The sequence below is a fragment of the Coregonus lavaretus genome, assembly GCF_964263955.1.
Source record: "Coregonus lavaretus genome assembly, chromosome: 1".
Lineage (NCBI taxonomy): Eukaryota > Metazoa > Chordata > Actinopteri > Salmoniformes > Salmonidae > Coregonus > Coregonus lavaretus.
The window spans coordinates 40,276,757-40,303,598 of NC_139988.1; the positions used below are offsets into that span (position 1 = coordinate 40,276,757).

At 44.2% G+C, this 26,842-nt stretch overlaps 1 protein-coding gene across 2 annotated transcripts in view; it reads right to left on the reverse strand.

The window, feature by feature from the left end:
• The window catches only part of LOC311135701 (carbohydrate sulfotransferase 15-like), a 53,409-nt gene that overhangs the window by 18,288 nt on the left and 8,279 nt on the right, over positions 1-26,842 (reverse strand). The window contains exons 2-9 of one of the 2 annotated variants that reach the window (XM_084169721.1): positions 17,352-17,493; positions 14,508-15,202; positions 14,000-14,342; positions 12,798-12,941; positions 8,983-9,139; positions 8,475-8,631; positions 4,246-4,393; positions 2,967-3,194 (exon numbers count right to left, since the gene is read on the reverse strand). In XM_084169721.1, the coding sequence (XP_084025847.1) occupies positions 3,004-3,194; positions 4,246-4,393; positions 8,475-8,631; positions 8,983-9,139; positions 12,798-12,941; positions 14,000-14,342; positions 14,508-14,990 (1,623 nt within the window). In that variant the 5' untranslated portion in view covers positions 14,991-15,202; positions 17,352-17,493 and the 3' untranslated portion in view covers positions 2,967-3,003. Of the gene's footprint in view, positions 1-2,642; positions 3,195-4,245; positions 4,394-8,474; positions 8,632-8,982; positions 9,140-12,797; positions 12,942-13,999; positions 14,343-14,507; positions 15,203-17,351; positions 17,494-26,842 lie in introns of those variants that run through there. The other variant, XM_084169720.1, reaches the window with a different exon arrangement.

Sequence of the window (26,842 nt, forward strand, 5' to 3'; positions counted from 1 at the left end):
AACTATGAGATTGAGAACTTTTACGGTTAACGAGATGTCTTCTAAACCTGTGCCACTATCCGAGAGAGTCCTAAGGAAGTATGGCCATCAGAAAAATTTACACTTTTCCGTTTACTCCCCCACATGATTGGTAGTCAAATACAAAGTGTCAGTGCTTGGGATCTCTACCTCCTGCTTCGAGAGATATCCGACATAATCTTGGCTCCAGTTTTAAGAAGATTCTGGATCCCATACCTGGCAGAAGAAAACACTGAATTTCAAGCTCTCTTCCAGGAGCTTTTTCCAGGGAAGAGAATTCCAAAGATGCACTACCTCGTCCACTACCCTAGCCTGCTACTTGCCTATGGACCTTTGATCCACCAGTCCACCATGCAATTTGAAGTGAAACACCAATATTCCAGGAGGCTCTCAACAGTTGTGGGAAACTTCAAAAATATAACGAAGACCCTGGCAAAAAGACATCAGCTCAGACAATGATGGGAGCAAACCAACAACTACTGCCCTGGCAACACAACAACACACTGTGCGGACACAAGAGATGTCTCACTGCATGCACTTCTCTGCCCGTGCAGTATTAAGTGCCAGATTCGGAGAAGCTATCAGAGGAAAATGTGTCACCAAGACAAAGTCCATTGCGGTGAACAACACGCAATACAATGTAGGAAACTATCTGGTCATCGACACTGGTCATTCAGAAGAGATCCCTGTGTTCATGGAAGTGTGTGGAATATACCGTTTCCTTGGTGCTTAGTGCTTGTGTGGTAAAGTACTAGCAGCCAGTTTCAACAGCCATCACCACGCATACATGGTTCAACACAGTCAACAATAGATTGCTATAAGGCCTGGTGAGGAGATCGATTTCCATGGGATAGATGGATACAGGGTCCCAAAGGGAAGAGTGTCCATTCCACTCCGCCACTGGATTGCAGTTAGTGAAAATTCATTGATTTTTTAACTTAAGCACAACACACTTTTGTTTTCACATTTTCATATGCGTTTCCTATTCTGATATGCACTGACCAGAAAACTGACATGTTCTTATTTTGATGGAGAGACATTGATGACATTGGACCAAAGAATGGAGGAGCTAAGTTTGAATCAAATTCACAAAGTTAATGGAGAATCTAAAAGCTGTAAATAGGTAAGTATGACTTATCTGCATCATTGATTCTATCACATTGATCCTATTCCAATTCTCTGCATTTTTGTTAGTTTTTTTGCCTGAAAGCACAAAGAAACTGTATTATTGTAATTTCACAGCTGCAGCAAACCCAGTAAAATGACCCAGCATCTGTCCAGCAAAATGGCACACCAATTGGCCTTCAACATGACATATCAACAGGCCAGCAACAGGACACATCAATCAGCCAAAGAGTCTGTGTTTTGACTTCCAGAATTTCCAGCCGTATTAAAAGAAAAACTTGGGGGGAAAAAGGATGATCTCCATTGCCCTACTGTGTGCTCGAAGTGGAGGTCTCAGATTGTGCAGGTGTTGTTTGACTTCATGTGTACCTACACTTGGTGAGTATAGTTATGTAGTATACTGATCTTAGCTTAATGTTATTGATATAAGTTCCTCAATTATGAATCATAATGCTTGTGTGTGTGTGTGCACGTCACCCTGAGCCCTTCTCCTGTCTCTGTCCTCCATACTCTCCTCCATACTGTTGTCATAATCACTGCAGCTGAAAGCATAGCACATACTCAACGTTTACATGATGATAATCAACGCCATCAATCAATGTAATTTGTATTACAAACATAATTGTTAGTCTAAATGTAATGTTGTATGTTTCTCGTTCGCTTTAGGTACCCCACTACCCGGCAATACATGGATGTGTGCACAGTGCTCATTCAAAAGTACTCCTTGTTGAGAGACCAGAACCGGAAGGCATATGTAAGAATTCTTCAGTTTTCCTACTCACATTAATTCACACTAATAACCTTTTTACACCATTGTGCTTACCCAGACCATAATGTGCTGGCTTGGATATTTTCTTCTCCCATTTCCAGCAGCATAACAAGACCATCTCTAGTCTCCCGAGTGGCGCAGTGGTCTAAGGCACTGCAGCACAGTGCTAGCTGTGCCACTAGAGATCCTGGTTCGAATCCAGGCTCTGTCATAGCCGGCCGTGACCGGGAGACCCATGGGGCGGCACGCAATTGGCCCAGCGTCGTCCAGGGTAGGGGAGGGAATGGCCGGCAGGGATGTAGCTCAGTTGATAGAGCATGGTGTTTGCAACGCCAGGGTTGTGGGTTTGTTTCCCACAGGGGGTATGGAGAAAAAAAAAATTATGTATGCACTGTAAGTCGCTCTGGATAAGAGCGTCTGCTAAATGACTAAAATGTAAAAATGCTCCTCTGACCTCAGTCTCAATAGTCTGACATGACATTTCTACTCTCCACAGAGTGTGTAAAAACAAAGAAAATACCAGTTAGAAACAAATAGGCCTGTCTTTGGTAAGAAGATAGGCTTAAATGTTGTTGAGAAATTATCAATTCTGTACTGAGTCTCTGTGGTTCTGCTGCCCTCTGGTGTGAGGACGTGTACCAATGTGTGTCTAGGGCAGTATAGAATGGCATCTACGCTCAAACACACATTTCATATTAACAAAATCAGCTTATGACCATTTGTCCACGTCTTTACGATGTAATTAATTTAATGTAGTTAAAATGAACATTGTATTGCTGTAGAAACAGGGTGTTTCATGTTTGTTTTTAAAGATTCATTGAAGGCAACATCATCTGATAAAATCAATTGTGCTGTTTGCTCCAATATTGTTTCTTACAGAATTATTTCACAATGACTGCAAGTGGCATACAGCAGTGTTTCCCAACTCCAGTCCTCGAGTACCCCCAACTGCACGTTTGTTGTAGCCCTGGACAAGCACACCTGATTCAACTTGTCAATTAATCATTAATCATCAGTTCATCTCATATGACTCATAGGACCATGGGGGACTTACTCCTCAGGACTGTATCCACCTCTGATGGAGACATTCCTCATGTCTCTGTCCAGTGGAAGGCTTTGTTGTCCAGGACTGTGGCCAGTTTGTGGTTGAATGGCTGGTGGAACTCCCTGAGGAGGTCCCTGGTGCTGGGCAGCATGGGGCCCAGGCTCCTGTCTGCTGCCCTCCGTGTGTTGGACATGGGCCTCTTGGTGAGCGCTGCCTCGGTCTGCTCAGATAAAGGCCCTATGCAAAAGACAAATTGTTGTTCAATATTTTGTTTATCAATATATTATTGTGTTTCTGTCTCCTGCCTTGGTATAGGCTCTGAAATTAAATAGGCTATGATGTCACGCTCCTAATCCTATCGCACAGCAATACTGTAGTATTCACATACTGTCAAGGCTACCGGTCTATTTACTTTCGAGCATGCTTGGCTATGGAATGAGTGATTGATAAATGGTAGCTTACTATTGGTTGTGTAGCATGAATAATTTAAACCAGTTATGTCAGAAAAGGACCCACTGGGCACAAACACCAGTTCAACGTCTAGTTTTGATTTACATTTGGTTGAGTTGTCAACTAATGTGTTATTGGATTTAGGTTAAAAGTTGGGTGAAAAAATACGAAATTCCCTTACGTTGATGACTTTTTTCAAATTCAATCAGTTTTCCACGTTGATTCAATGTCATCACATTGAATGTTTTGGTTGAAATTATGTGGAAACAACGTTGATTCACCAGTTTTTGCCCAGTAGGGAGAGACCTGTCCTGCAATATGATTATGATTCAGGCCTATATAATAAAAGTAAAATAAACATATTAGACGACATGCTGCTATGTGATCTCCTTCCCAACGGCAAATGCATCTGTTTTATCATTAGGCCTATGCTTTAATGTTTTTATTAGCCTACTATTATTATAATTCTCAAGAATCAAACACCTCCCCATTTCCCCCAAACTAACAATAAAGCTTATTTGCTTGCAATACAGTTGATCAACCTTCTAGAAGTTGTGCGCATGCATAATTAGAGATTTGTGTGGAGATGCGCACACTTTCCCATCAAGTTAAACATTAATACCTAGTAAACTTTGCGGGAAAACTGGAGCACGCAAGGTTTAGAGTCTTTTCTTTGCACACGCACCTTTGATAAATGAGGCCCCAGATGTTGAAATGCACACAGAGGAAGAAGCAGACATGTACATGCATCAACAATATTGTGTCCTAGCTCTGAACACACCTAAGATGTTGATGTAGAATTCAAGCTATCTGATAACTGTGTTTTTCCAGAACGTACCCACGTTTAGGAAGTCAAAGACTTTATGTATGGTGAGTCTCAGATTGGCAGCGTAGTCTTCTAACTGCAGAACTAGGATCTGATCCCTGTGGAAGACAGTCAACCAGTCCAGCAGGAAGACAATATATAGTCCCAGGTTCAGTCTGACCTGGAGAGAACCATAACAAACACTGAACGTTAGACTTACATTATATTTACGTAACTCTTCTACCAAGGCTTCATTGTTAAGGTGGAGAACAAGCTACATGCTATAGGAATATTGCCGATAAAGAGTTACAGCATGACTCCTGTTACCAGTACACAAGCTTACCTGCAGAGAGTGCTAGAGACCAACCGACAAAAGTAATTATACTTCTGTAGATGCAGCAGAGAGAAAGAAGGCGCCATCTGAGATTAACTACATCTTGACAACGAGCTAGGTGGAAATATTTTTTAAACAATCATAAGCTCAACAGCATGGATTCAGATGTCAAATGTAAACAGGGAGCTACTTTAGGTCGACATCCATGACGCTGCTGTATGTCAAAGAACTTATACTTTGTTAATATTTATTTACCTTAATAGGTACACACGGATCTCCAAAGGTACTCCTCTAAGCACCATGTCGGCACCAATACAATAACATTACTACCACAAATCAGGCTGAGATGTATGTAGAACAGTGTGAACAGTAGTGTTTATTTCTGGCTGTGGGTATCGTGATTTGTGCTTTTCCTATGTAAACTAGCTGTGCCCCAGGCTGTGACAGCTGCAGCCAACCTGGTATGCTACTATGTGACGAGGGTACAGACAGAGCTAGCTCAGCTCAACCCCATGGAAATGCTGCTATGTACATTACAGCATCTGGACGGTTTATAATTTACAGAGGGCAGTTGGCAAGCCTTTACTTAGCATTACTGTACTCTGTCCAGTAAGGAAACGTTTAAAGCATTAAAGCTTGTGGACCCAAGGAAGAGTAACTGCTGCATGTGAAACAGCTAATGGGGATCATAATAACTAAACAAAGCATTCATACCTGTATAAAACCGAGCCAATGTCAATGTAGTAAAATAGTTAAAACAGCAAGAGAATGTATTTTCTGAAAATAAATGACAATATTTCTAGAGACTGCTTCCTAAATCATTTCCAGTAAGTGCATCTCAGTTCAATCAGTTCTGAAAGGAAACTTCACGGTTCTTGACTAATTTAATCCATTATCAAGTCAGTGGCATGTCACAACACATTTTCACCAGCCTCAAGGAAGTGGCCGTGATTTGAATAACAAATCCTATTAGACATGGAAAATAAAGGCCTGAGTTATGGATCACAATTTGGCATGGAATCAATCTAGCTAAGGCCTGGAAAATGTATCACAATTTGGCATAGACAAAGCCATCTCTGAATACAGTGTGGGAAAAAAGTATTTAGTCAAATCAAATCAAATCAAATTTTATTGGTCACATGCGCCGAATACAACAGGTGCAGACATTACAGTGAAATGCTTACTTACAGCCCTTAACCAACAGTGCATTTATTTTTAACAAAAAAAGTAAAAATAAAACAACAACAAAAAAAGTGTTGAGAAAAAAAAGAGCAGAAGTAAAATAAAGTGACAGTAGGGAGGCTATATATACAGGGGGGGTACCGTTGCAGAGTCAATGTGCGGGGGCACCGGCTAGTTGAGGTAGTTGAGGTAATATGTACATGTGGGTAGAGTTAAAGTGACTATGCATAAATAATTAACAGAGTAGCAGCAGCGTAAAAAGGATGGGGTGGGGGGGCAGTGCAAATAGTCCGGGTAGCCATGATTAGCTGTTCAGGAGTCTTATGGCTTGGGGGTAGAAGCTGTTGAGAAGTCTTTTGGACCTAGACTTGGCACTCCGGTACCGCTTGCCGTGCGGTAGCAGAGAGAACAGTCTATGACTAGGGTGGCTGGAGTCTTTGACAATTTTGAGGGCCTTCCTCTGACACCGCCTGGTATAGAGGTCCTGGATGGCAGGAAGCTTGGCCCCAGTGATGTACTGGGCCGTACGCACTACCCTCTGTAGTGCCTTGCGGTCGGAGGCCAAGCAGTTGCCATACCAGGCGGTGATTCAACCAGTCAGGATGCTCTCGATGGTGCAGCTGTACAATTTTTTCAGCCACCAATTGTGCAAGTTCTCCCACTTAAAAAGATGAGAGAGGCCTGTAATTTTCATCATAGGTACACGTCACCTATGACAGACAAATTGAGGAAAAAAAATCCAGAAAATCACATTGTAGGATTTTTAATGAATTTATTTGCAAATGATGTTGGAAAATAAGTATTTGGTCACCTACAAACAAGCAAGATTTCTGGCTCTCACAGACCTGTAACTTATTCTTTAAGAGGCTCCTCTGTCCTCCACTCGTTACCTGTATTAATGGCACCTGTTTGAACTTGTTATCAGTATAAAAGACACCTGTCCACAACCTCAAACAGTCACACTCCAAACTCCACTATGGCCAAGACCAAAGAGCTGTCAAAGGACACCAGAAACAAAATTGTAGACCTGCACCAGGCTGGGAAGACTGAACCTGCAATAGGTAAGCAGCTTGGTTTGAAGAAATCAACTGTGGGAGCAATTATTAGGAAATGGAAGACATACAAGACCACTGATAATCTCCCTCGATCTGGGGCTCCACGCAAGATCTCACCCCGTGGGGTCAAAATGATCACAAGAACGGTGAGCAAAAATCCCAGAACTGCACGGGGGGACCTAGTGAATGACCTGCAGAGAGCTGAGACCAAAGTAACAAAGCCTACCATCAGTAACACACTACGCCGCCAGGGACTCAAATCCTGCAGTGCCAGATGTGTCCCCCTGCTTAAGCCAGTACATGTCCAGGCCCATCTGAAGTTTGCTAGAGTGCATTTGGATGATCCAGAAGAGGATTGGGAGAATGTCATATGGTCAGATGAAACCAAAATAGAACTTTTTGGTAAAAACTCAACTTGTCGTGTTTGGAGGACAAAGAATGCTGAGTTGCATCCAAAGAACACCATACCTACTGTGAAGCATGGGGGTGGAAACATCATGCTTTGGGGCTGTTTTTCTGCAAAGGGACCAGGACGACTGATCCGTGTAAAGGAAAGAATGAATGGGGCCATGTATCGTGAGATTTTGAGTGAAAACCTCCTTCCATCAGCAAGTGCATTGAAGATGAAACGTGGCTGGGTCTTTCAGCATGACAATGATCCCAAACACACCGCCCGGGCAACGAAGGAGTGGCTTCGTAAGAAGCATTTCAAGGTCCTGGAGTGGCCTAGCCAGTCTCCAGATCTCAACCCCATAGAAAATCTTTGGAGGGAGTTGAAATTCCGTGTTGCCCAGCGACAGCCCCAAAACATCACTGCTCTAGAGGAGATCTGCATGGAGGAATGGGCCAAAATACCAGCAACAGTGTGTGAAAACCTTGTGAAGACTTACAGAAAACGTTTGACCTGTGTCATTGCCAACAAAGGGTATATAACAAAGTATTAAGAAACTTTTGTTATTGACCAAATACTTATTTTCCACCATAATTTGCAAATAAATTCATTAAAAATCCTACAATGTGATTTTCTTGATTTTTTTGTCTCATTTTGTCTGTCATAGTTGACGTGTACCTATGATGAATATTACAGGCCTCTCTCATCTTTTTAAGTGGGAGAACTTGCACAATTGGTGGCTGACTAAATACTTTTTTTCCCCACTGTAACTTTGTATGCACTTCGATGACATCCCACTTGGCAAAAACTGTTTGAATCAACATTGTTTCCACGTCATTTCAACAAAACCAAACAATTTGATTACGTTGAATCAACGTGGAAAACTGATTGGATTTGCAAAAAGTCATCAACATAAGTGGATCTAGTCTTTTTTTTACCCACATTTTAACCTAACTCCAAATACATGGTGACATTTTTGGTTGATTTCACATTATTTGACAACTCCACCAAGTGTAAATTAAAACTAGACATTGAACTGCCCTCTGTGCCCAGTGGGATAATGCTCTTTTAATAAATGTGGTCTTGCTCTTACACATTATTTTCTCATCTTCCCATCTAGACAATACACTATCCACCAAAGATAGTGACACAATTCCATTGCATTCCAATGCATTTACTTTGAATACCTATGGTAAGAAAGTGTTGTACATTTCCAATGCCAGTAATAAAAATATGCACGCATGACTGTAAGTTGCTAAATGGCATATGTATTATTTATTTATTTATATGTTCCACTCACCGGCATGGCATTGGAGAGGCTAGTATTGTAGACACAGGAACGCATGGAGCTCTCTGCTAAACAAGCCTCAAACAGCTGTAAGGATTCTGAGACCCTCTGGTCAAAGTCCTCCACTGACTTGTTAGCCATGTTGAAGTACAGGTAGTCTGAATACAACCTAAAGCAAAGGGAGACGCCAACCAGAAATCATACTTTCATCAGATACATTTACCAAATGCACAGACATTCCTAGAGTGAAAACTATTTTACAGCTAGCCAAACAATTATTGAGTCCTACAGATTAATTTGATCACCCTGTTGTGTGAGAATTTTCCTTGATCACGCTGTTGTGTGATAATAGTGTATTCAATGTTTAAAAATGCTTCTAAGGTTTGTAATTTCCACTTTAACATTTCAGACTTGATTTGCACTAACAAATTATGTTCAACCCCTACAAAACTGTCCATTAATTATAATCCACATGATAATGTACTGCAGATGCTGTCAAATTAAGATCACACATCTGTACCTCTCTACTGGGTCTCTGAGCATGACGATGATTTTAGCATCGGGCTGAACTGTGTGGATGAAGTCCTGGGCCAGGAAAGGAGGCTCCCCATCCACCCGGTCGTCATAGAGAAAGCTCCAGGCTTGGTTGTCCCACATCGTGGATGCGCTTGCTTCACCTGTCAATCCATCAGAAGTGTGATGCCCATTTAAGTGATAATGCCAGAAAGGCCAGTGTTTGGAGGCAAACCATGCCAATATATCCTCCAGACACCGGCTTTGAGGGCATTATCACTTTTATACAGTGGGTTACCAACATATTCAATTAATGATTGACATATTTTAATAAAAAACGTAATTTGTATGAATTTATTCATCCTTCCACGAGATATAGACCTGACACAAATCTAGGGTTGCTAACCAAGCCAGCTGGTCATTCATTCTATCGGTTAGGTTGCCAGAGACGCGATCCAGTTTTGAAGTCTTTTTGTTGTATATCTTTGGATGCGACCAAGTCGTTAGTTCTAAATGTTCTTATCCCTTGCTTGCTACCTAGCCAACTTCAGCTAACATAGTCGCATCAAACAGTGCAGCCAGAATAACAGCAAAGTAGCTGCATTTGCGTTTGTTTAAGCTTTTTTCTAGTGACATTTATTTGGATACATCCATAACAGTAGCTAGGTTTCCATCCAATTGGCGCCAGATTTTCATGCAAATATTCTAAAATATGCATAAAGATAATATGCAATTTTCCCACTTGTGGTGTGTTTCCACCAAACTGACTTGTTGCGGGGAAAAAAATCAGTGCGTGATGATGTAGTGCAGACAAAATGTGATTTTTCTCTTAAAGATGCACTATGCAGAAATTGCTCCGCCATTTCCTGGTTGCTAAAATTCGAATAGTTCGCCTAATTTCAGTTTATGTGACAAAACAAACAAGTATAGTGTAAAGAGTCATTGTACAATCTAAACTGCTGTGAAGTATATTCTCCATCACCAAAAAGATTGTATTTTCAGCTATTTGAAGCTGGTGTACAAAACCGGAAATAAAAGACGCAAAAACAAAATTTAAGAACTGGAAACATAGAAATAGAGCACATAGAACAGATCTATCGCTTCTTAGACTTGCTTTCAATGAGAATGACAGATATATAACACATTTCTATGTGAATTTGGTCTGGTCGCCCAAAAAGTTACATATTGTAGCTACCAAATAAAAATCAAATGTTCAATGTGTTTCCATCGCATTTTCAACTCTACCGATAGTTTTGTCACAAACTGTTGCGTTAAATAGCAAATGTGCCTAATCTGGTCTTGGCACGTACTCTCTAGCCAACAGCTTGCTGATACAGTGCAGGTAGGCTCTGCGGGTAGGTTCATCTACATGATGAGATTATTATGGATATTTGTATTTGTCAAACAGCAGTCAAGCATCGATCATCATGTCACCAGAATAAGACCCTTGACATCTATTGGAAAGGAGCATCAAGCTCATACCATACATTTTCACCACCCTGTGAGGTTCATCATCATTTATTTAATCTATAGCCTAATAAATGCATGGTTTCCCGAGTCGTAGTGGGAAGAGGACCACACACCATGTCATCGCGTTTACTTCGATATGATGGTTATTATATCAGTATTTGCGCATAAAGGAATTTCCACCACCATTTCTCGCATAATACATTTCACCGACACAAAAAGATCCCACCATGTCGAATGAACAAATTATCTGTCGGCATTTATGAAATTGTACCGAAACTTCCTGTTTCCATCACTGCTGTCGTGATTTTTTGTTTTACAGCATGACTTTTACTCGCATGAAAGCAATATATGATGACCTGGCTCCCGAGTGGTGCAGCGGTCTAAGGCACTGCATCTCAGTGCTTGAGGCGTCACTACAGACCCCCTGATTCGATTCCAGGCTGTATCACAACCGGCCGTGATGTGGAGTCCCATAGGGCAGCGCACAATTGGCCCAGCGTTGTCCGGGTTTGGCCGGTGTAGGCCGTCATTGTAAATAAGAATTTGTTCTTAACTGACTTGACTAGTTAAATAAAGGTTAAATAAAATAAAATAAAATAAAAAAAGCTGTGGATGGAAATGTGCTTAATGAGCTATTGATGCGCGATTGCACCTGGCATAGAAAATGTGTACTCTCGCCAGGACACTGTTCAGAGGAGCTAGCCAACTACACAGCAACACTATCACTTCAAACTGTAGCTGGAAAGACAGCAAACTAGATGCATTTTGTTTCGTTTTACCTGCTTTTCTATTCTATTCTATTCTTTCTTTGTATATATCCATAAAAGGCTGCTGATCCATGATTTCGACTGGCTGAAAAAAGCTTATTGCCTGTCTGTCTCTTCCGTTTCAATATTGAAACAATGTTGCAAATGTCGGAGAAACAGACAGCAAGGTTTATATAAATCTCTGCTGTTGAAAACCAAATGCTAGTCTAAAAGACATGGGAGATAATGTCTACATGCTTTTTACAGTGGAGATCAACTATATATTGTCTGGCTTGGCTGATGAGACAATAGATTGCGCAGTGAGATGCAACAGTGAATAGACACCGGCTGGAACACGTTTTTAACCAATCAGCATCCAGGATTAGACCCACCCGTTGTATAATGTCATAACACTTAAAAGTGAATATAACACATCAGTAGTAGCCTCTCATAACTCCTACATAACACTGAATCTTATGTTGGCTTTAGCAAATTAAATATGTCAAAACCTTAAATGTCCATAGGAGAGGAGAAAATAAGTATTCTGGTGTTAATCAGTGTCACATTCCTGCTCCGTTTTGTCTCCAAAGCCCCATACGCTACCCACCACTGTGACCTGTACGCTCTTGTTGGCTGGTCCTCACTACATATTCGTCGCCAAACCCACTGGCTCCAGGCCATCTATAAATCACTGCTAGGCAAATCCCCGCCTTATCTTAGCTCATTGGTCACCATAGCAGCACCCACCCGTAGTCTGCGCTCCAGCAGGTATATCTCACTGGTCATTCCCAAAGCCAACACCTCCTTTGGCCGCCATTCCTTCCAGTTCTCTGCTGCCAATGACTGGAACGAATTGCAAAAATCTCTGAAGCTGGAGACTCTTATCTCCCTCACTAACTTTAAGCATCAGTTGTCAGAGCACCTTACCGATCACTGCACCTGTACACAGCCCATCTGAAATTAGCCCGCCCAACTACCTCATCCCTATATTGTTATTTATTTTGCTCATTTGTACCCCAGTATCTCTATTTGCACATAATCTCTTGCACATCTAGCATTCCAGTGTTAATACTATTGTAATTATTTTGCACTATAGCCTATTTATTGCCTTACCTCCATAACTTGCTACATTTGCACACACTGTATATATATTTTCTGTTGTATTTTTGACTTTATGTTTTTTACCCCATATGTAACTCTGTGTTGTTTTTATCGCACTGCTTTGCTTTATCTTGGCCAGGTCGCAGTTGTAAATGAGAACTTGTTCTCAACTGGCTTACCTGGTTAAATAAAGGTGAAATAAAAAAATAAAAATAAAAAATATGTTCAAAAGTTCTAAATTGGCAATGAATACTGAATGAGGTTTGTAATCACACAACACCTCCTCCACACATATACATAAATACACAAACACAGACACACACACACACACACACACACACACACACACACACACAGAGAGAGTAAGACGGCAGCCTCTATGACTAACTTTGTTGAAAAGATTGCAACCCAAGAGTTTATAAAGACTTTCAAATTATCTACATTATTATTCAAGATGTATCCTGTATATATACATTCCCTACATATATGATGACCTGTAGGTTACCTGTGATGAGGTGTCGCTGGCTGTCGTCGCCAGAGGTATTCCCGAGTTTTCCCTGCTGGATGTGGTAGGCAGCCAGGTCAAAAAGGTCCAGGTAGTCCTCCACAAGGAAGCGCTCCAGGAGGCCATCTTTAAGATGGATGATACCTGCACCACAAGGCAGAGCAACATCATGGTCAATGACTTCATCATTCAATCTTATTTCACTACCATCCACTTCTTTTTTTTTTCTTTTTTTTGTCAATTAGCAGACGCTCTTATTCAGAGCGACTTACAGTTAGTGAGTGCATACATTTTTCATACTGGCCCCCCGTGGGAATCGAACCCACAATCCTGGCGTTGCAAGCACCATGCTCTACCAACTGAGCTACAGGAGGCCCCGTCCATCTATGGTATATCATAACTATAGCCCCTCTCAAAAGCAAATCATATTTTTTACCAAAACTTCTGTCAGCTTAAGGTGATACAATTTTGACAGTAAGTTCTGTCCATATTTTCACACCTGTCAGAGCTCAGAGAAGATTAAGACCTCAGACTATGTCGCCACAGGCGACCCGATGTAGCTGCCTTTCTGATCCATTGTTAGCAGAAAGATTAACATCCCCAACCATTTCCCCCGCTGCTTTGAACGCCCACAAACCCACTTGGCGATGGAGCCTGCAATCAATGCACTCTGTGTGATCTACAGTATGGCTCTCCTCAGAGTGTGATCCGACACCTACGCAGCCTCTCAGACTCTACCCTGAAGCATTCCATTCAATTAAAGGAATTACAACAGACACTAGTCTGGAGGGGCTGGACCTCTTCTCATCCATCTCCCACACACTACTGTAGAGGTCCAGAACAACACTTACTCACTCTGTACAAAGGTTTTGAAAAAATAACTGTAGGGGAAAATATAAGCGGAGATGATCATAACAGAGGCAACTCTTTGGGTTTTCATTCAGTTATATTTTTACTAGTGTACATACTGTAGATTTAGGCACAATCATTGGGAAAAGAGGCCCACTGTATTACCTCAAAATAGATGTAATATGAATATCAATGGAAATATTCCACACATTACTGGTGGTTCCACCTGGAAATGTATTTTGGCAGGGTGAAAAGGCTGTTGAAGCCAATGTAAAAGTTTTCCATCCAAATCAATGGAAGCCAAATTCTGTGGGCAGCTCTACCAAAGTGAAGACAAGGGGACTAGTGCTTACCAAACCTTTTCCTTGTCCACCAGTGGGGCTCTTTCATGGTGCTGAACTTGACCTCCGGGTGTAGAAGTAGTCGGTGAAACAGGTCCGTTGTGCCACATTTGGGCTGGCCAATGATGTAGAAATATGGCAGACAGCGCAGGCGGTATTGCTTGTCGTCGTCGCTGTGGTACAAGTGTTCCTGGAAATGATTCCTTAGGTAGTCACAGACAGTCCGGAAGCTCTTGGAGCGAACTGCATACAAGTTTTTCCTGTAAGGATCCACTTTGGTTTTCCCAGAGAGCTCCTCATACCAGCATGGACTCTTGATATTGGGGAGGAACTGACGAGGAATAACGGAAAACAACTGGGAAGTGCAAAACAGATACAATGTCAAATACTTTTCAAACAGTTCTAGACAATTGTAATGATGTATTATCTTATTTGATATTATAAATGATTGAAAGGATTTTCGCCCTGAGACAAAACAGCACACATGAAACAACAGGCCAGACACTTTGCTCATACTCACATGAGAGTCACTATTGACAACGTCCTTCAGAAGAGGCAGCTTCCTTGGGCTGAACTCAAGTTTAGATGTAATGCACTTCACCAGGAGCTTAATGTTGACATAGTCCTTGGTAGAGGACATGTTAGGGGAGATGGTGCTGCTGGGATTGACTATAGTACTGAGGTGAAAAGGTGACGGTGTCAGCATCAGACCCTTTTTATCCCAGGCCAAGACGTAAGAAGCCATAATGAGGAAGGTCAACGTCAGTCCGAGCAGGAAGCTGATAACCTTGACCTTTGTGACACTCCTCAGGGGGCCCAATGGCCACAGAGGAACCCGCCTCACCTCCAGGACACTGGGAAGGCTTATGTGACCGTCATCCACATTGTCCAAACAAGGCATTGTGGGTCTCTTCCTGTAGATCTCAACTTCCATGGGGCAGAGTTGGCCATATTTGTAGTCCATTTGAGGAATGGCACCATTTTTGTAGTCTGTGAGAGACATTATGTAGACAGAATGGAACAGGGCTGTGGAGAGGGGGATGTAGATGTCAGAGGGGAGGGACTGGGGACATCAAGGCACATCTATTGTGGGATGGGAGGTGTGTGGTGGAGCAGTAGGGGGTTTATCCATCATGGCTGCTCTAAATGTTGCTGTATGCACAACAGGTACTGTAGCACCACATTGGTCACTGTCCTGTAGACAGTAGTGTTCTCCTGTCAAACCAGAGATAATTATATTAATTTTTTAACAGTTGTTAGAACAGAGGAACATTTTGGACACGGCAATGGTCAATTCCTCTGTGATTGATTTCCCCCTTTAATGGTATAGTGTTTTGTGGACTTTGTTATGTACATCTCACAGCTGTTTCCTGACCAGGTGCTAAGTATTATTCCAGGATTAGGGTTCAGTTAGGGGTGATCTAACATGTGAGACATGTAAGATTAATTCTGCTTCCTCCACTAGCAAGTCTGATTTCACCCCAATTACTTATCGCAACCTGTCAGGAAGCTCATAGCAGAGAGTGTGTTCTTGTCAGGTAATGTTTCCCTGCTTTAGGGATAAGGATCATACAGTGGGTACAAAAGCTTCCATTGTGAAAGCAAAATGGTCTGTCTGTACCTTCACCTTCTGCATTTAGGGATTATCAAAGTCCTTTGACTATAGGCTAAAATCAACATTAACATTTTAGAAAACGTTAAACCTCTTTTCTACAGGGAAATGAAAGGTTGATCCAAGAATATAATAATAAGCCATTTAGCAGACGCTTTTATCCAAAGCGACTTACAGTCATGCGTGCATACATTTTTGTGTATGGGTGGTCCCGGGGATCGAACCCACTACCTTGGCGTTACAAGCGCCGTGCTCTACCAGCTGAGCTACAGAGGACCACATGTCATGATTTGGCGATGAAAGGTTTTCTTGTGACATTAACAGTACTATTGATACAGGTGGACAAGCAGTGTGGCAGTCTTTTAGATAGAGAAAGTTAATATTATTTCTGGACCTGTGTGCTGAAGAATTCCAGACACATGACTGACAAAATGCTTCCATCTCACTTGCTGGAACCATAATTCATTCTGTTTTCTTTTCTTTCCAGAGTTTATACAAATTAACAATCCCTCTGGATGTTGAAATGAAATCCCAGCCCAGTTACAGTGAATTACACTTGGTACATTCAATGAATTTACAGTGTTATTCCTCATTGCATAATGGTTGTTCTATTCACACTGGGGCCTCATTAAACAGAGGCCACTAAACACTTCAGTGAATTTTAAGTAATCACATATTTCTAGCACTGGCTGTCAAAAATGGTAGGTTACACTCTACTTGAGCCATGTGTCATCATACAACCTATAACATTCAGCAATTAAAAATACATTTAGTTAAAATACATATTCAATAGGGTAGAGTGGGGTAAGTTGAGCCATGTTTTACATTCAGCATCACTCCATCAAGGGAAATATAGTATCCTTTCTAACAAACATTTCTACATATATTTCAGAATGTTGTGCATCCCTAGAAATAATCTGAATTCATGTAAACATTACAGTTTTGAGAACATAGCTTGTCCAAAAAAAGTGGTTTCTTGGCACAATTTACCCCAGGTATGGGGTAAATTGAGCTGTGGGACAGGGTATGTTAATCTGCCTACAAATCTGTATTGAATAGAATATGACCACTACCTTTATAAAACCATGTCCATCTTTATTTCCCAAAAACAATTCAACACAATCACAATCAGTTTTTTGTCCTTAAATCATTTTAAACATATTTTAACACAGGCTTAACACCTAACAAACACTTTGTAATTTTTTTGTACACCTTTAATGTAGGCCAGGCCCTATGCCTTGCATTACACCTTGGAAGAAAACACTTCAATTTGCTCAACTTGCCATTGGCTCAACCATTGGCTCAACTTACCCCAAGGCAAACATTTTGACTATATTAGCCCACACAGCTACAAGGATGCACTTTCATGCTAGGTTTAGGACCTTATAGAGACCCCAACTGACGTATAGAACAATCTTAAAATTATCTACTTTGGTTTAGATACAAGTATCATGAAACCTCTAACACAATAAATTAATTTGAGTTGGTGACCTAACTTGCTTACCACTTTTTTCATGTGATTTCTTCCTTCAGACTCCATGAAATGATGACCTCTTCCTAAATATTTGGTCAAATTATTAATTATGTGCATGGTTTCCTAGAAAAAAGGGTGGCTCAACTAACCCCATTGACTCAACTCACCTTTTTGGCTCAACATACCCCTTTGGCTCAACATACCCCTTTGGCTCAACATACCTCACTCTCCACTAACATTATGTGACAGTAGATAGCCTATAAAGGTTTGTATCCTACTTTCAAGGTCTTAGCTGAATGTGTTCTTGTCCTGGTCCTGGTGTTGCTGATGGAGGGGGTCTCCTGTCCTCTCTTTAAAACTCATGGAAGGTTATTGTCTGCCAGAGCCAGCATCCAACATCCCAAACGGTAGGCTTGATTTCTGAAGAGAGATGACAAGGAGAGAGTGGGGAGAGGTCAAGACAAGCATTATTAAGCCCATGGGAATAAAAGTGTCTAGAATCGATGTGTGATGGAACTTGAGTGGGAAACAGAGTGTGGGAGGGAATGATTGATAAACACACACCTGCAGTAATTTCTACCATAACTTAAAATCATTGTGTATATCCTAACATATGTTTGTAGCCCCCATGAGTGCTCAATGTTCCAAAGGTTGATGTGAGTCAAAATTCCATTTTAATTACTCACAATGTCTACAGTATTCAGACTACTTAACTTTTTCCACATTTTGTTAAGTTACAGCCTTATTCTAAAATTGATGAAATTGTTTTTTTCCCCTCATCAATCTACACAAAACACCCCATAACGGCAAAGAAAAAACAGGTTAGATTTTTTTGCAAATGTATTAAAATAAAAAACTGAAATATAACATTTGCATTTGTATTCAGACCCTTTGTTGAAGCACGTTTGAAGCACGTTTGGCAGCAATTACAGCCTCGAGTCTTCTTGGGTATGACGCTACAAGCTTGGCACACCTGTATTTGGGGAGTTTCTCCCATTCTTCTCTGCAGATCCTCTCAAGATCTGTCAGGTTGGATGGGGAGTGTCGCTGCACAGCTATTTTCAGGTCTCTCCAGAGATGTTCAATCGGGTTTAAGTCGGGGCTCTGGCTCCTCAAGGACATTCAGAGACTTCTCCTGAAGCCACTCCTGCGTTGTCTTTGCTGTGTGCTTAGGGTTGTAGTCCTGTTGGAAGGTGAACCATCGCCCCAGTCTGAGGTCCTGAGCGCTCTGGAGCTCATCTTTCCCTCAATCCTGATTAGTCTCCCAGTCCCTGCAGCTGAAAAACATCCCCACAGCATGATGCTGCCACCACCATGCTTCACCGTAGGGATGATGCCAGGTTTCCTCCAGACGTGACACTTGGCATTCAGGCCAAAGAGTTCAATCTTGGTTTCATCAGACCAGAGAATCTTGTTTCTCATGGTCTGAGAGTCCTTTAGGTGCCTTTTGGCAAACTCCGAGCGGGCTATCATGAGCCTTTTACCGAGGAGTGGCTTCCGTCTGGCCACTCTACCATAAAGGCCTGATTGGTGGAGTGCTAAAGAGATGGTTGTCCTTCCGGAAGTTTCTCCCATCTCCGAGGAGGAACTCTGGAACTCTGTCAAAGTGAGTTCTTGGTCACCTCCCTGACCAAGGCCCTTCTCCCCCGATTGCTCAGTTTGGCCAGGTGGCCAGCTGTAGGAAGAGTCTTGGTGGTTCCAAACTTCTTCCATTTAAGAATGACGGAGGCCACTGTGTTCTTGGGGACCTTCAAAGCTGCAGACATTTTTTGGAACCCTTCCCCAGATCTGTGCCTCGACACAATCCTGTCTCAAAACTCTACGGACAATTCCTTCGACCTCATGGCTTGGTTTTTGCTCTGACATGCACTGTCAACTGTGGGACCTTATATAGACAGGTGTATGCCTTTCCAAATCATGTCCAATCAATTGAATTTACCACAGGTAGACTCCAATCAAGTTGTAGAAACATCTCAAGGATGATCAATGGAAACAGGATGCACCTGAGCTCAATTCCGAGTCTCATAGCAAAGGGTCTGAATACTTATGTAAATAAGGTATTTCCATTTTTTTTTATATACATTTGCAAAAATTTATTAAAACCTGTTTTCGCTTTGTCATTATGAGGTATTGTGTGTGGATTGATGAGGGAAAAAAGTATTTAATAAGGCTGTAACGTAACAAAATGTGGAAAAAGAGAAGGGGTCTGAATACTTTCCGAATGCACTTAAATGCTTTTGAGCTAAGTAAAAAATACAACAAAAATGCAATGTGTTTGAGGTCATCTCCACAAGGTGTAGTTCCAGTATGCAGTATCCAGCATGCAAAGACAGTGTTTATGGGATGAGAGGACAGTGGTGGTACTGGTACTGGTACTGGTGGTGATGGTGGAGGGAAGGGAGATTTACATTACATTTACACACCTGGACTTCATCACTACCCTGATTACTTCCTCTTTATCTAGCACTCCCTAGCATCACTCTTCAGGCAGTATTGGTTCTGTTTATGTCCAGATGCTGCTCTTGTTTTGTATCGCTCTATGTTCTTTATTAAACTCACCAACTGCCCCTGTTTCCTGACTCCCAGCGTCATTGTTACAGAAAACTGCCTCAACAAATGGAAGCAGCAGGGAATCAAGACACCTCCCAGATGGTCGGCGAACAGGGACATCCACTTCGTCAACACCACAACCATGTGGCGCAACTGGGGACGGCTATGGATGAGGTCCTCTGCGTTCTTCAATGTCTCGACATCACCTCCAACCAGCGGAGGATTCTCTCCCACGAGTCGACCCAGCGAGCCAGCACCCCAGCCCATCCAGCAGTCCGCCCAGGTCAGCAATGCCCGTTTGTCCCTCCCGGACAAATATGACGGGACTCCATCCAAATGCCGTGGCTTCCTACTCCAGTGCTCCCTCTATTTCGCTCATCAGATGGGAGCCCCCACCACCCAGAGGTCCAAGGTTGCCACAATTATTTCCCTGCTGACCGGACTGGCATTGGAGTGGGCTATGGCCGTCTGGGAGAGAGGAGAGGAGGGCTGGGTTCCTATGAGGGCTTCATGGCTCTGTTCAGAGGAGTCTTAAATCATCCACCAGAGGGCAGAGAGGGGGGTGAGCGCCTACTTCAACTATGGCAGGATGGCCAGACCACTGCACCGGGCAGTGGCAGCATCCAGCGGATGGAATGAGCCGGCACTCCGCAACCTATTCAGAAGAGGACTGCGTGAAGAGGTCCAGACGGAGTTGGCATGCCAAGACGACACCCTCTCCTTGGACGCACTCATCGCGATGGCCATCCGTCTGGATAACCTGCTTCGGGAGCGTCGGCACCCCCATCGCCTCTCTCCCTCCTTCGTTGACCGTTCTGAGTCAGAGCCTGAACCCATGGAGGTAGGGGCCACACGCCTCCCCGCAGCTGAGCAACGCCATCGGAGATAGCTGGGGCTCTGTCCCTATTGCGGCCTGTCCACGAGAGCAGAGGGACGGCCCTGTGATCATCCGTCTCCTGGGTTAGGCTTGAGTATTCCATCATAATCACTTTCCACCAAACCCTTTTTAGTATCGATTTCACTAGCTGGCTGTGCCTCATGCATTGTTTCTACAGCTCTAGTGGATTCCGGTGCCGCAGGGAATTTTATTGACCAGGTCCTTGCCTCCTCCCTGAACATAACCTCATAGCCACTCTCCGTTTCCGGTTTAAGCGCTGGATAATCGACCACTGGGATGTGGGATTATCACACACATCACAACACCACTCACCCTCACCGTGGAGTCCATACATCAAGAAAGCCTTCCCTTCCTTATCATCAGTGCACCCGTACACAAGATCATCCTCGGCCTCCCATAGCTCCAAAGCCATAACAATCACAGACTGGGCACCCAAATGCCGGAGGACCTGCTTTGAGAGTCCTGTGGTTGCCCTTCAGCCCAACATCACGGAGGTATACCAAGACCTCGGGATGTTTTTTCCAAGACCAGCGCCACCTGTCTCCCTCCTCATCACCCCTGGGACTGTGCCATTTACCTGCTTGCAGGCTCTGCGCCCTCGCGCAGCCGCATCTACCCTCTGTCGGTGGCTGAAACCAAGGTTATGGAGGAGTACATCCTTGAGGCGCTCCAACAAGGTTTCATCCGCACGTCCACCTCTCCTGCGTCGGCGGGCTTCTTTTTCGTGGAAAAGAAGGATGGAGGGTTATGCCCGTGCACTGATTACAGAGGTCTGAATGCCATCACCACTAAATACTGTTACCCTCTCCCGATGGTGCCAGCAGAGATCGAACAGCTCCGCGGGGCCCGGTTCTTTATCAAATTGGACCTGCGGAGTGCTTACAATCATATCCGCATCTGGGAGGCGGATAAATGGAAGACAGCTTTCAGCACAGTGTCTGGTCACTACGAGTACTTGGTGATGCCTTATGGATTAGCCAATGCTCCGTCGGTGTTCCAGACATTCGTTAACGAGGTGTTCCGGGACATGCTCGGAAGCCAGGTGGTTGTGTATATCGACGACATCCTGGTATACTCGGCTAACTTGGATGATCACATCGCTCACGTCCGAGTAGTCCTGGAACGCCTCCTGGCTAACCACCTACATGTAGAAGCGGAGAAGTGCCAATTCTATCAGGAGGCTGTCTCCTTTCTGGGTTACCAGATCGGCCTGCAAGGAGTGATGATGGACGGTAAGAAGGTAGATGCTGTCAGGTCATGGCCAGTCCCAACCACCATAAAGGGGTTACAACGATTTTTGGGGTTTGCCAACTTCTACCGCCATTTCATCAAGAACTTTAGCTCTATCACCTCTCCTCTCACCTCTCTCATCAAGGGTGGTCCCCGTAAGTTAGGGTGGAGTCCTGCAGCTGACGAAGCCGTCCGCCTACTGAAGGGACGTTTCACCTCCGCCCCATTGCTCAAACACCCAGATCCTACGCTGCCCTTCGTGGTGGAGGTGGATGCTTCAGAAGTGGGTGTGGCGGCTGTCCTGTCCCAACGACAAGGTAATCCACAGAAATTGTATCCTTGTGCATATTACTCAAAGAACCTCTCCTGCAGAGAGGAACTATGATGTCAGCGATCGGGAGCTCCTGGCGGTGAAGTTGGCTTTAGAGAGGAGTTTAGACACTGGCTGGAGGGCGCCAAGGACCCATTTCTCATCCTCACCGACCATCGGAACCTGGAGAAAATACAGACAGCGAGGTGGCTGAAACCGCGCCAAGCAAGGTGGGCCGTTTGATTTCGCTAGATTTGACTTCACTCTGACATATCGCCCAGGTTCAAAGAATACCAAAGCCGATGCCCTGTCCCATCTCTACGATTCGGAAGAGGTTCCTGCCTTGAGTACACCCATAATTCCACCCTCTCGAGTTGTTGCCCCCGTGGTCTGGGACGTAGATGTGGACATTCGCCAGGCCCTGGAGAGGGATCCCGCACCCACCACCTGTCCTCCTGAGCGCATCTACGTTCCCACAGTGATAAGGGATCAGCTGCTGACCTGGGCGCACACAGCTGTCGTTGCTGGACATCCATGTATCTCCCGCACTATTCAATCTATCTCCGAAAAGTACTGGTGGCCTACCTTGGCGAAGGACGTCACTCGCTACGTCAACTCCTGTTCCGTATATGCCCAAACTAAATCTCCCCAGAACGCTCCAGCAGGGAAACTCCTTCCCGTGCCTCAGCGTCCTTGGTCTCATCTGTCCATTGATTTTGTCACTGATCTCCCCTCCTCTGATGGTTTCACCACCATTTTGGTGGTTGTGGACAGATTCTCTAAATCTTGCCATTTTATCCCTCTCTGGTCTCCCTACCGGTCTCCAGGTTGCTGAGGCACTGTTCCAGCAGGTCTTCCGGCACTATGGTCTTCTGGAGAACATCGTCTCCGACCGTGGCCCCCAATTCACGTCACAGGTATGGAAAGCCTTCATGGAGAAGCTGGGGGTCACGGTCAGCCTCACTTCCGGGTACCGGCCTCAGTCTAACGGGCAGGTGGAGAGGATGAACCAGGAGCTGGGGAGGTTCCTGAGGAGTCACTGACAGGACCGGCAGGGGGAGCGAGCCCGATTCCTTCCCTGGGCGGAGTACACTCAGAATTCATTGCGTCCCTCCTCCACAGGGCTGACTCCCTTCCAGTGTGTTATCAGCCTGCCCTGGCTCTGTGGACCCCAAGTCAGACCGAAGCCCCTGCGGTGGACGAGTGGTTCAGGCATGCAGAAGAGGTTTGGATCAATGCCCACGTGAGGTTCCAACGTGCCGTCCGCCACCAGAAGGAGCAGGCGGATCGCCACCGCAATGAGGCTCCCATGTTCCATCCTGGTGATCGCGTCTGGCTCTCCACTAGGAACCTCCCACTCTGCCTGTCCTGTAAGAAGCTGAACTCCGGGTCTGTGGGGCCCTCCTCTGGAGGGTCAACGAGATAACATATAAATTACAGCTCCCCACTAATTACAGAATCTCACCCTCTTTCATGTTTCCCTCCTCAGGCCCCACGACACCCGTCCGCCTCCCCTGGACATCGAAGAAAGCCCCGCCTATGCCGTCAGATCCCTCCAGGACTCCCGATGTTGTGAGGGTCGGCTCCAGTACCTGTTGGGTTCCGGTGGACAACATTCTAGATCCCAACATCATCCGAGATGTCCACCTTCGGCGTCCGGACCAGACCGCACCTCGCCCTCGGGGCCGTCACCCTGGCCGGCGCCGTCCTGCGGCTGGAGCCGCGCATCCGGGGGGGGGGGGGTGGGGGACTGTCACGTCTACTCCCGCTCACCCGCTCTGGTGCTCGACGTTGCCAGTTTACTAACCACCAGTCCTGGCAAACCATCATTACGCACACCTGGCAACCCTCATTACGCACACCTGCGCCCCGTCATGAGGCACACCTGGACTTCATCACTACCCTGATTACTTTCCCTTTATCTAGCACTCCCTAGCATCACTCTTCAGGCAGTATTGATTCTGTGTTCATGTCCAGACGCTTCTCTTGTTTTGCATCACTCTATGTTCTTTATTAAACTCACCAACTGCACATGCTTCCTGGCTCCCATCATCATTGTTACAATAACAACATTCTAAATACATTTAATCTTAATGTTCTGGTGGCGTTCGTGCAGTTTAGAGTATTGATTGGGGAATTATTTGTGGAGGAATGTAACAGTTTTTCAGGGTGATTTGTGATTTTTGACTTGCGCTTCCCATGACTGTGTTTTTGTATTTTAATGTGTTTATTTGTGTTGTATTGTGCAGGGCACATTTGAAAAAGAGACCTTGGTCTCTATGTCCTCCCTGGTAAAATAACGGTTAAAAACAATTTTTTAACACTCGACATTGCCAGTGTGATTAATGGGACAGGGTGGAGGGTGTCTCGTCAAGATGTGGGCTGTCGACGGGTATGGCAATGATCCACTCCATCTGGGTTAGAGTTCAGCCCTGCTGCTGAGAAATGAGTTAATGTAAAGCCCACCCGACCCACCACACAAAGGAGGGCACGGAATGAACCTGAATACACAACAGGAAATGTAAAAAATAGCTCAGCCTGAGGGATGCAGCAGATCTCCACCTTTTTAATACTATGCTGTTACAAGCCAGATGCCTACAGACTCAGGGCCATGGAAACCCTGCATCCCCAAATCTCATGTTTTACTTTCTCAGCCTCCAAGAGCCAATTACAGCAGGTCTCTCTCCCTGTGCCACTGCCCACACACATTTGTCCACCAAGGTACACACATGCACGCACGCACACCACTCCCTACTCCATTCCATCACATTTTCCACCTGTCAGTATTTGTCCCTCTGATTGTTCCCCCTGGTCTTTCTCCATGCCCAATCCTCAGACATGTTGAAGAGAGAGGGACTACCGCCAGAAAGACACACTGCTGTGACAGTCCAACATTAAATGTTGATTGTAATTAATATAAAATGGTAGATATCAAGAAGGCAGATTTAAATTTTCATGTGTAAAAATGAATATCGGTCTATTTCATGTGGAATAGGTTATGCAGTCACATGTACATTTAATTCGGAAAGTATTCAGACCCCTTCCCTTTTTCCACATTTTGTTATGTTAAAGCTTTATTCTAAAATTGATTAAAGAAAACATTTTACTCATGAATATACACACAAAGCAAAAACAGGTTTTAAGAAATGTTTGCAAATGTCTTACAAATAAAAAACGAAATACCTTATTTACATAAGTATTCAGACCCTTTGCTATGAGACTTCAAATTGAGCTCAAGTGCATCCTGTTTCCATTGATCATCCTTGAAATGTTTCTACAACTTGATTGGAGTCCACCTGTGGTAAATTCAAATGATTGGATATGATTTGGAAAGGCACACACCTGTCTACATAAGGTCCCACAGTTGACAAGTAAATGTCAGAGCAAAAACCAAGCCATGAGGTCAAAGGAATTGTCCATAGAGCTCTGAGACAAGATTGTGTCGAGGCACAGATCTTGGGAAGGGTACAAAAATATTTCTGCAGAACTGAAGGTCCCCAAGAACACAGTGGCCTCCATCATTCTTAAATGGAAGAAGTTTGGAACCACGAGACTCTTCCTAGAGCTGGCCGCCCGGCCAAACTGAGCAATCGGGGGAGAAGGGCCTTGGTCAGGGAGGTGACCAGGAACCGGATGGTCACTCAGACTGTGCTCCAGAGTTCCTCTGTGGAGATGGGAGAACCTTCCAGATAGACAACCATCTCTTTAGCACTCCACCAATCAGGCCTTTATGGTAGAATGGTCAGACGGAAGCCACTCCTCAGTAAAAGGCACTGGACAGCTCGCTTGGAGTTTGCCCAAAGGCACCTAAAGGACTCTCAGACAATAAGAAACAAGATTCTCTGGTCTGATGAAACCAAGATTGAACTCTTTGGCCTGAATGCCAAGTGTCACATCTGGAGGAAACCTGGCACCATCCCTAAGGTGAAGAATGGTGGTGGCAGCATCATACTGTGGGGATGTTTTTCAGCTGCAAGGACTGGGAGACTAGTCAGGATCAAGGGAAAGATTAACGGAGTAAAGCACAGAGATATCCTTGATGAAAACCTGCTCCAGAGCGCTCAGGACCTCAGAAAGGGGCAAAGGTTCACCTTCCAACAGGACAACGACCCTAAGCACACAGCCAAGACAACGCAGGAGTGGCTTCTGGACAAGTCTCTGAATGTCCTTGAGTGGCCCAGCCAGAGGCCGGACTTGAACCCGATCAAACATCTCTGGAGAGACCTGAAAATAACTGTGCAGCGACGCTCCCCATCCAATCTGACAGAGCTTGAGAGGATCTGTAAAGGAGAATGGGAGAAATTCCCCAAATACACGTGTGCCAAGCTTGTAGCGTCATACCCAAAAAGACTCAAAGCTATAATCGCTGCCAAACGTGCTTCAACAAAGTACTGAGTAAAGGGTCTGAATACTTATGTAAATGTGATAGTTCTGTTTTTTATGTCTAAAAACCTGTTTTTGCTTTGTCATTATGGGGAATTGTATGTAGATTGATGAGGGGGGGGGACATTTTAATCCATTTCGGAATAAGGCTGTAACGTAACAAAATGTGGAAAAAGTCAAAGGGTCTGAATACTTTCCGAATGCACTGTATTTCATCCCCTCACTCACTCACATTCATCCATAAACAAAAAAAAAACACACACACACACAGACAGAGCAATCAGACCCCTCTTCACCCCCTCTCTGTGCTGTAGGAGAATGTGACAGGCAGCAGCCCAGTGGGATTCCTAGGTAGGCTTTCAAAGACAAAATGTGCTATCATAGGGGATGTCTCCTTC